The following is an 11,203-nucleotide window of genomic DNA, read 5'->3' as shown; positions in this document are numbered from 1 at the left end:
AAACTTCAAATCTCATCTCTGCAGGTAGATACACAAGAGCTCATTTTGAATGGCCAAACAAAGATAATACAAGTATCTAACAGCTCACGTTCCACTGTTATCTGTTACAAACTGTACCCTCTTCAACTGTAGTGAACTCCCTTAAATAATTAAGAGATAAAACAATCTGTAAATGGGAAAGGTTCAATTTGCATAAACGTACAGAAACTTTATCGTGTCGTATACCGCCCCCTGGTGGCTAATGTGGCTCAGTATATATCCAGGAACTTGACCCGGAAGCAAAAACTTTGCTTAAGCCGGGTGACCACTTCCTGCAGATCACCTTTTACAACAGTTTGGAAGAAATGGCGGACATGGACGAGTTGTTCGGGAGTGATGGAGACAGCGACAATGATCAGAGAGGTAATGAGGTCTTACAGCCGCAGATTTCCCTGATCGATTATAAAGTTTGCTTATTTGGACTTTCTTGTTTTTTCTATGGAGCAAAACAGGAAGTGGATTTTCCCGAGAGACGATCGGTAGAAGAGACACCAGAATGTTGCATTGAAACGATAAAGACAATTTAAAAATAGCCGTTATTTTGATCATGTTTTAAACGCCCGCTTCGACAGAGGAAAATATCTTCTCTCCTGTAGTTAATCGGCTAAACATTTAGGTCTGCGTTGACAAATTAGAAATAGATGAAAGTCATTCTTTGTGTGAACTAATGCAAAGTCCCTAAGCTGGAAGTGGCTTAGAACTTAACTGGAATAACGGTCATTCACAGTATCGCAGTCTGCTCCAGGCTCTGATCATCCAGATGTGAAGCATTAACGTTGTGCTGCTGCACATCTTTCAGTTTAACCTGTAAATAGTCATTTTGAAATGAGAACAAAGCCCAAGATGTTTAAGTCAAGTGAAAATGTTTTATTTGACACGTTTCACGTTTCGGCTCGTATACAACACAGAATGCAGCATGCACGATGGGTAATACCTTTATTTGCATGGATATGTTGATTTTATTTATATTTTTTATTTATTTATTTTTAAATAGTTAATTGATACGATATTTAAACGTTATGTGAGAGAATTTGCTTCTGGCTGACCCAGATTTATTTAAAAAAGCTGATATTATTAGAAATACACAATATATCGAAATTGTAATGGCATCTGTACATGCATATAGACATGTATGATAGGAATATTATAAAAGAGTGCTTGGGTAGCGGTAAACAGTTGGTTATACACACCAGCAGACATTTCCACTCGACAGAAATCCTGCTTTCGTGCATGGTCTACAACAAACAAGGATGCACAGCTGTAGAACTGGAATCCAGCCGCTGAGCTTAACGCCATATACTGAAGCATTTGTTGATAAATCCCGGGTCGTAGCTTTTCGAAAGGCACTGAATGCCACCTGTGTTGTGTGAGAGAAACAGTCTCCTCTGCTCCTTTGCAGAGTCTGGCTCTGGCTCCGGTTCAGACTCGGAGCAGGAGAGACCTCGGTCAGCCAGCAACGCGTCGGGCAGTGGCAGCGACAGTGAAAGGGAACGGGATGAAGATGACGACGATGAAGGCCAGGAGACGGGGAAGCCCAGCATAAATAAGGTTGGTCTATTTGTTTTTAGATCCAGCAAACATCAGTCCGTCACATCCTGCCTGCTGGGATGATCATAACCCAAGAATCACCCAGTCAGCCTTCGAGTTTAATTAGATCAAATTAATTGCTCTGATGTCACTATGTGAGTTGAAGCTGCTTCAGCTCTTTAAATGAGTGCCATGTCTTTGGGCTGTACAGGCAAGAAATGAATGAATATTCCTATCATCTGTTATTATGTTAGGATGGAAATCTGCCCAATGACGCAAAGACCCCAGAACATATAGACTCACGTCCTGTGATCCATGTTTACACATTGAATATATTATCTTAATCAAGAACAACGTGATAAACAACAAATAATGATGAGTTCAGTTTTTACATGATGTGTAAGCAGAAAAATGGAACTGCAAAGCAACATGTGCCATCAGGTGCAAAGTGATCAAAAAACTGTAAACGGCCAAACAACAGATGTACTGAGATCACAGAGATGGTAAAAGTGCCTGTTGCTGTACTAAATGATCAGTTAAACCTCAATCTAGATCCATTTTAGCTTTTAAAGTTGCCTCCAAAACTATTGATACACCTCAACGTTTACAGCCCACCTACTGTTTAGTCCGTGTCACGGGTTCACAAACACCCACTTTTAACATGCAGAGCAGCATTTGGCGTTTGAGAGCATTCCTCTAAACAGATACCTTAAATGTTGACTCTCGGCTGTCTTTTCATAATTGATGTTTGTTTTTGTCTTGTTAAGTGATTTAACAGCTTCGAAGGTGAGTGTCTACAGACAATACTGCTCTCATACTGCAAGGCGTTTTTAAAGGCATTCATAAATCATTTCAGATGAAAGAGAGAGAACATTTACAAGATACTGGACTGTCTTTCAAACTGTAGTTTGGAGACAGCGAGGATGAACCAATTCATTAAAAGAAAGCAAAATATTAATGGGTAAAGTTGCTGCCATCAAAGAGCACTTCATGTATGTTTGAAGGGTTTGGGGCTGATGTTGGAAAGTCTTTTGGAACAGTTCATCCGTTCAGTGGAACTAAACCTATTCTCTCAAAACACTGAGCAGCTTGCAGAAAATAGCCAAGATGACTTGTGTCTGTAATTGCAGCATTGTTTTGGTGTTTGTGTGGTAATGATTTTGTTCTAAACTTTCTTACTTTTCCTTCTGCCAAACAGGAGCTGTTTGGCGACGACAGTGAGGACGAGCAGCGAAGTCCACACAGCGGCAGTGACAACCAGTCCGAAAGGTCGGGGAACCAGTCAGACGCCAGCATGCACTCGGACCAGGGGGAAAACGATCACTCTGATGCAGAGCAGCACAGCGGATCAGACCACGACCAGCGAGACGACGATGATGACGAGGATGATGGGGGCCACCGGTCGGATGTGGGAAGCCCGGCAGGCAGTGGGATGTCCGGTGCTGGAAGCCCGCGTTCTGAGAGGGGCAGTGTTCGTTCAGACAGAAGGTATGACTGTAGTGGGATGCTTCAGTTACAAGATGCGCTGTTTTTATTCAAATCCCATGGAAAAGGGTGAAAAAAAACAGCAACAATAGGAGGGGTTTACTTGTGCAAAGCCAGATATTGCTGACAGGTGAAATGAATGCCGTCAACCATCTCATCACAAAGATTTCGTAAGATATTAGTTGATGTGTTGGAAGAACTTAAACATAAAGACTTTAACAGGTTCTGGCATTCAGATGGAGGCTATTTGGACAGGAATGATTTCAGTTGAACTGACCTTTAAATGCCTCAGAGTGTAATGGGCGGTAAAAACAGCACCGCTCCCTAGAGGTCCCCACTAAACCAGGACTGTAAGTATCTTCTGCTAACATGGTCATTACCCGACAGCACAGGATATATTTTTAGGGAGGCAAGGGGGGGACCTTAAACAAATTTGGCCAGGTGTTTTAATGCTATGCCTGATGGATACGTGAGAGTTTTTGAAAACAACTAATATATTTGAGGTTTGACCTAAAGATCGGCTGTTAAAATATCAAGTATAAGTTGTTTAAAAGCTAACCTAAACATTAATTTGTGTAATATGGTTTTCTTCTTCTTATAGAACCAGATATTCTTCATTTATTTCCGTCTGTGTATTTGTTTTGTGTTTTTTTTTTTTTAACCCAGTGTGCGCAGCGATCCTGGGACTCCACAGTCAGGGCTGGGCACCCCTCACTCTGACGTGGAAGGTTCTGGCAGGGAGAATCAATCGGATGATGACAAGTGGGTTGGAGGAGCTAAAAGCGACCAGTCAGAAGATGAAGAGGAGAAGCGCCACTATTCTGATGAAGATAGGGAGAACTCTGATGATGAGGGGCAGAGGAACAGAGAAGCAGGTACTCCCACGGTGTGCCGTTAAGGATGGAAGGAATGCCGCACATGGACTGGATCATGAGGCTCACGATTAATCTTTAAACATAAAACTTTTACGGATTAGTGCTATATGTGCACATTTCATCCCGAGCTCTGGGGTTAATGGCAGATTAACTAATGAGCCATCTTCTCCTCTGTGATATGCACTCATGCGTATCACTTTTAACTTGAAGCATACCGTTATATGGAAGCTGCACTGTTTTAATCACCCGCTGCGGTGTTATTTTTCAGAGTCGGCAAAGGGCAGCGACAGTGAAGATGATTTCATCAGGCAAAAAACCAAAGCGAAGGCCGCCTCCGATTCAGACTCAGACAGTGATGGGGAAACATCAAACAGTAAGTAGCGTTTTGCTTCTGTTGTGTGTGACATTTTAATTGCTTCCGTGTGCTTCAAAGAAGGCTTTGTTTTCACACTATTCACGCAGCAAAGAAGACCGCAGCAGACGATCTGTTTGGAGAAGCTGACGACATCTCTTCAGACAGCGATGCAGAGAAGCCTCCAACCCCAGGACAGCCCCTGGTATCTGCCTGTCCTCTTGCTCTCTGTGTCTTTACTACATTGATCATCGTCGCCTCCTTTTTTTCAAGGAATCTCCTTTTCCCAGAGCCTCTCGCTAAGCCTTATTGAGCTGATACCCAATACCGCAGGTCTTTAAATCCTTCAGTGTTTTTTAATTTAACGATCTCTATTTTTATTTGTCCAGGATGGCGAAGATGGGATGGAGGGGGACCATGCGGAAGAGGAACCTGCGCCCGAAACTCGTATCGAAGTAGAGATACCAAAAGTCAGCACAGATCTGGGAGCTGACCTTTATTTTGTTAAGCTGCCTAACTTCCTGTCTGTGGAGCCCAGGTCAGAACCCGAGCACTGTAGAAACATAGAATATATAACATACAATATAATGATCTCTGAAGTTCAGAAACTACAAAAAATGGAAGAGACAAGGGAATGTTAATGGAGGGTGGATGTTAATGAGCATAAAAACTTCCCTGTAACTAGTGTATTTATTTAGATTTTTACTGACTCTTTCTTTATAGACCCTTTGATCCCCAGTACTATGAGGATGAATTTGAGGATGAAGAAATGCTGGATGAGGAGGGACGGACCAGGCTTAAACTGAAGGCATGTGGTTGCCTTGTTTGGCCTAGAATAAACGCACCGTCAGTTAACAACAGTTAACTGTTTTTGGGGTTTTTTTTGTCATCAGATGTCATCAGAGTTTGTTCTTTCCTCAAACAGGTGGAAAACACAATCCGGTGGAGGGTCAAGAGAGATGAGGAGGGAATTGAAACACGGGAGAGCAATGCACGTATTGTCAAATGGTCTGATGGCAGGTGTGTATGACATCAGGCTTGATTCTGGGGTTGTGACTTGATGTGCTCTGCATGTGGCGTGCTTTTAAACTTCCCTTTCTTGTCGCAGCATGTCGCTCCATCTGGGGAACGAGGTGTTTGATGTTTACAAAGCTCCTCTCCAAGGAGACCACAACCACCTGTTCATCCGACAGGGTACTGGACTGCAGGGGCAGGCTGTGTTCAAAACCAAGCTCACATTCAGGTAATGCACGAACATGCTGTTGTTGTTTTGATGATAGGCTGCGGTTTGGAACAGACCCCCACACAGAGACACATTTATTTAGGCTTACACGTTTGCTAGGGATAGTCCTCCTCCTGTCTGGCTCCCTGACAGCTGAACATGCACAGCAAGCCCCAGGCTACCTGTAATACCAAACAACAACAATAAAACGCTTGATTCAGGCTCCATTCAGAAGTGTTCTTTTTGCTCTAAGTCGCTGGATCACCTTGTACAAGTTTCCCAGGTTTCTCCCTGTAAGAACTGTGTAAGCCTCTTAGTGCCCCCAAGTCCACCTGAATGTTTTAAGTCTCATAGAACAGTGTCCAAACCTGCCTGAATGAACAACAGCCCTCCAGGCTCCCAGACAGAACATTACAGTTTGTTCCGATTGAGTATTATCATCTGAGCACAGAATTAAGATTAGGGGCTGCTCAGAGTAGAAATGATGAGGTTACAGCTTAAAAGGAGCTTTAAATAAAGAATTAATGCAACAGAAGCCTTTGAGGGAGATGGAACCAGGCTTTAGGCTTAGTTTTTGGGTTTCCAGGCCTTCTCTTTGTAAAGAAAAGTCTAAAGCACTTTTCACACAGTTTGTTTCAAGGCAGGACTGATGGGCCTTTGTTGCACACTGTGTCCTATGTGAAAGCACAGAGGTGGAGTCTGCGTTAAACTGATTCGCCTGTCGGGTAGATACAGAGCCACACCTGTTTGTGTGTGTCAGCACACACTGATGCGGCGCTGAGCGAGACTTTTGTCTGTGCAATTTAAGCAACAGGGGCCAGTCAGTGAGGACATCTTTTTTTTGCGCCGATAAGCTATGACTTAAATATGCAGTAGCTCTTGGGTGGAAACCTTGTATCTCCTTTTTTTTTTTTTGTTCAAAGCCATTATTGGTTGATGTCCAGGAGTGAACAAATCTCCTGTTCATCACGAAGACACTAGAAAATAACATGAAAATTTATGGAGCTGCATCTCTAGTCTTACTCTTTCTTTCCTGAAACGTCATTGTAAATCCAATAGGAATCTAGAGTGCAAACATCACATGTATCCACATTTCTGAGAATATCAAAATCAACATCCATACCATAGTGACCTCCAGCAGGATTTTAAGCAACTATGAAAGCAGATTCTTTGGGCTTAGTGCACTCACTGAAATGTCAGCCGAGGAGAATGAAAATGTTGGCAGTTTTCTTTCTTTTGTCCTGTGTGCAAAGAGCATACAGAGCATTTTATTCACGGTTTGACCAAAAACACCACTTTTGATTAATGGTTACACATTGTTTTTATTCTTACCGTTCATTTCTTCTTGATGGAATATATATTTAGGAAAAGGTCATTAATAATGCTGACATTCACTGTGTGCTTCTTTTCCATTTCCAGGCCGCACTCCACAGACAGCGCCACCCACAGGAAGATGACCCTTTCTCTGGCCGATCGCTGCTCCAAAACACAAAAGATCAGAATACTTCCCATGGCTGGAAGAGATCCTGAGTCGCATCGCAACGAAATGATCAAAGTAATTTTCACTGGCTCTCTTTGTATCTGTGCTGTTCTGTTTGTCTCTCCTCCACCCTGTCCAAAAATGCTTTGTTTGCTTGAGGTCAGTTGTTGACGAGCATCATGCCCGGTTACATAAAGGCACAAACTAACATGCTTACGTAATGAGGGCAAGCAGTTGTCAGTGAAATGGAAACGGTGTTTTGGATTGCTGTCAACCCAAACAAGGACTACTGATAGCATCCTTTATAATTTTACTGCGCCCACCTTAGAGGGCATGTACCTCCTGAAGTTGTGTAATGTGGGGCAGCTGATGTGGTCGGAGCCATAAACTCTGAAAGTTACAAAGTTCTTAATAATCAACACTACACGTCACTCTTGCCAGTTGTTTGTTTTTCGGTAAAGAGCTTAATTACAGTTGCATAGAGCCAGTAAAGCAGCGTTTTTTTTTCTTTTGCAAAAGTACAGCTTATACAAGGCGAGGGGATGCCTGAGAAGGGCTTTGGCCAACAAACACTTTCTGATAGGCAGCCAAATCTGAAGGGTGGAGGGAGGGGCAAATATTGAAGAAAACAATTTCCCTTTCTCCTTTATATCCTTTTGTCCTTGGGATATTTATGTAATATTGATAGAGCACTTTATTAGTCTCTGTGGGGAACTGAAATGTTACAGCAAGGTGGGGACTACTCAAGGGTGTTGATTGGAAAAATGTAAAAAGGGAAACAAAACAACAACGTGCAGCAAATAACATATGGTTAGGTCGGAATTTTGTGTTTGTCGAACCTGTTAAATTTACAATTATTTAATGAAAATGGGCTTTAAAAACGGACTCAGCTTAATCTAGTGCGTAATAGAGATCTGTCAGGCTTTATTTACGTACATTTGACACCATTTCCTGAGGTCCTAATGGCATATCTGTGATGCCTTTGGTCATCATGCCACAGGATTACGGCACTGCAGCTCTCTTCTCTTTACATGTCTGTTCATAGGAGCCAGTTTTAGGAAGTAACTCCACAACTAATTCAGTGTGTTTGGTCTACCAAAGCATTAGGGGAACTATAGAATTCTTGGTGAGACATTGCTGTTAACAGCAAAACAAACAAGCAAAATAGATCTAACTTTCCACTTCTGAGGTGCAACGAGTGCAGTGTGTTGTCGAGATAAAGACTGGGAGGCTGGATTCCACACTCAAAAGCTCCCGGGTTGCTCTAATAGAATGTTGATGGCCCGTCTGTATTGTGACGTACAGCCCAGTTAACATTTGAATGAATCTGGGCAGACTCTGTCTGCTATCACATATTTGATTACCACAAGTCGTCCTGTGTTGCTGGAAGATGCATCTGCCTGTGCCATCACACTGTTTCTAAGTCTTTACAGAAAATGCTGCATGCTTAAAATGTCTCGGTCCTGCAGCCATCAGTTGTCTGCTGGCCTTTTTGTGTTGGCATTTGTTTCTTTCTTGGGACTGTTAATCTGGCCAGTCCTAATGTTCATGTTGTCTCTTTGATAAACTGTTTGTTTTGCAGCCCAGGAGTGACCTGTTTCACTTTGTGTTTAATGCTCTTTTGACTGAATGTTGTTAGTTGCATCTCATCAGTTTTCAAATGCAAATGGAAGCTGAAATCAACTCCAGACGTTTTACCTGTTAAATTTATAACAAAAGAATAAGCGACACTCTGGCCATGAAACAGCTTTTGAGTAGATTGTCCAGCTAAATTTGAGCCCCAGAAAAAGGATATTACATATCTTAAGAGCTTTAATTCTTGAACTTATCCTTAAATTTCAAACTGAGCAGCCTCAAATTAGAGTATTTTAGTCTTTAGACCATGTTGTTGATGAAAGGTTAAAGAGTGTATCAGTGGCTGCACTATCAACAAACCTAACTGTGAATAAGAAAACAAAATTTTCTCAACTCATTAGTTGAGTGTCAACTAATCAAATCCATACAATGACTTTTGATAAATTCATATTAAATCAATGACAATTTGACTAGCACAGGGTTATGATTTAGTACTTCATGTAAAAAATATCTGACACAAATGTATAAATTAAGGAAATCTGATAAACACCTGTAGAACTATTTGGAAATATATCTCCTTTGATAGAATGCAGTATTTGCTAATGGTTGAAAATGTATTTGCAGCCTGAAAAAGAAGCGCTGAACCTTTCCTCTAAAATGTGCCTGTATGAAAATATCAAAACAGCATGTCAGAGCTTATATCAGGCATAATTACTGAAGCTCTGAGCTCGAAATAATTCCAACTGGTGTCTCTCTTGGCAGAAAGAGGAGGAGCGTCTGCGAGCTTCTATCCGCAGAGAGTCCCAGCAGAGGAGGATGAGGGAGAAGCAGCATCAGAGGGGCTTGAGCAGCAGCTACCTGGAGCCCGACCGCTATGATGATGAGGAGGAGGGTGAGGAGGCCATCAGCTTGGCAGCCATCAAGAGCAAATACAAGGGAGGAGGCGGCCTGAGAGGTGACTGGATGTTCTACATTTACAGCACACTTTTTTTTTTTTCAACATTTCCAATGTCTCATGACCAATTTTATTTTTTCCATCCCCATTCCAGAGGAGCGAGCTAGGATCTACTCATCAGATAGCGACGAAGGCTCGGATGATGATAAAGCCCAGAGGCTGATGAAGGCCAAAAAGTTAGACAGCGATGAGGTAAGTGCAGTGCTCTGGTGGACAGACAGGGGGCAGTGTGAGGCTGGACAGTGGAGGTTAAAAAGCCAACTTCTCACACTATCCTAATGTGAATTGAACAGGACAGGAAGTACTAGTCACTCCAGAGGCAAGGATTTACATATGCTCTGACTGTTTGTGCTCAAGGCAGAAAATGTGCTGCTGTGTTTGACAAACTGGAAATCTTGAAGGAGTTTCCAGAATGTTTGCTGCTGTCAACACGACATCATCTAACTTCTCCTTTGTTGCGCACAGGAGGGCGAAGGTTCAGGCAAGAGAAAGGCAGAGGACGATGAAGAAATGGCCACCAAAAAGGCAAAGAAATATGTCATCAGCGACGAAGAGGAGGAGGAAGAGGACGATGAATAATTGACCTTTTTTTTTTTTTATCATTCCACTGTATTATCAGTGCTGAGCCCACATGGCATATAAACAGCCATATTTTGTTTTGTATATTTTTCTTATGACCTGTGTGTGGGTGATTGTGTGTTTGCTTGTTTATTTGTGTACAGCAGAGGTGAGAAATAAATGGTTGTCTTATGTAACCGGAGCTTATCTAGGACCCTGTTTTTTTTCTTTTCTCTTTTTTTTACATTATGAATCATGTATGAATCACACAATTGTTGTGAGATTATAAAACATCATGTTTAGTTCAGTTTCCAAACAATAACAGAACACTAATGAGGAATGAATGGTTCAGTTAAGATTAAATTAGGTTGAAGGAGAATGGAAAGGTGCAAATTCTACAGTATCACTCACAGATGTAACCAAGCAAGTCACCGTTTTACGAGTTTGTTTTTGCAGCTCATTGTTATGAAAAATGCCCTCGAGGAAAGAGCCGGAGAGTGCAGTTGGTGGGGGGTGGGGGTGGGGGGTGAAAGAGACAGCAAATCTCACCTGACTGGAAAGGCAAGAGATTAGAGGTTTTGGGAATTGAAACCGAGGACCTGTAGTAGTGAAAAAAGATGCTCCGCAGCCTTCCTGCCAAGCCAGAGGAAGAAGAGAGAGAAGGAGCACATCTGAGGATTAAACCCAGCAAAAATAACTGGTGTAGACGCATTTACACTCATGTTGACAATGGTAACTGCTTTTTCTAAACTATACTTTCACAACAAGTCCTTGTCTACTGAAAATCTGGCACTTGAGGACACTTCATGTTGATTAAATAGTGCTAGATTATCATAGTCTTCCTACTCTATTGTGTTTCTGGGTTGATGCATTTATCTTTAAATCAGACTATACACAGCACAAGTTCTAAAAATCCCACACAAAATACATGTGTGCTTTTAGATGTACATGTTTTCATCTATTATATGGACTCATACAAGACAAGTAACAGCCAGTATAGCAGTGGTGAGGTACGGACAGTCATTGCTTAGATTCAACCCTCTGTGTCAGTCAGATTTATGGAGCACATGACAAGGAAACATTCTAATTTTGCATATACATTCCCCCCACTTTATTTAGAAATATAGATAAATAA

At 41.9% G+C, this 11,203-nt stretch overlaps 1 protein-coding gene across 1 annotated transcript; it reads left to right on the top strand.

Moving 5' to 3' along the window:
* The first annotated feature begins 307 nt into the window (after positions 1-307).
* leo1 (LEO1 homolog, Paf1/RNA polymerase II complex component) lies at positions 308-10,275 on the top strand. The gene is made up of 14 exons (XM_072380893.1): positions 308-402; positions 1,439-1,587; positions 2,765-3,054; positions 3,718-3,926; positions 4,195-4,299; positions 4,389-4,483; positions 4,668-4,816; positions 5,002-5,086; positions 5,204-5,298; positions 5,387-5,521; positions 6,920-7,055; positions 9,318-9,510; positions 9,605-9,702; positions 9,976-10,275. The coding sequence occupies exons 1-14, from the start codon at positions 345-347 to the stop codon at positions 10,087-10,089; spliced, it is 1,911 nt and encodes a 636-aa protein (XP_072236994.1). The 5' UTR covers positions 308-344; the 3' UTR covers positions 10,090-10,275.
* Positions 10,276-11,203: the final 928 nt, after the last annotated feature.

The sequence above is a fragment of the Leuresthes tenuis genome, unplaced genomic scaffold (genome assembly GCF_036924035.1).
Source record: "Leuresthes tenuis unplaced genomic scaffold, fLeuTen1.0.hap1 SCAF_2, whole genome shotgun sequence".
In the NCBI taxonomy this organism is placed as follows: domain Eukaryota; kingdom Metazoa; phylum Chordata; class Actinopteri; order Atheriniformes; family Atherinopsidae; genus Leuresthes; species Leuresthes tenuis.
The sequence above is the reverse complement of the archived record's forward strand: the minus strand, read 5'-3'. Positions and strand labels throughout refer to the sequence as shown.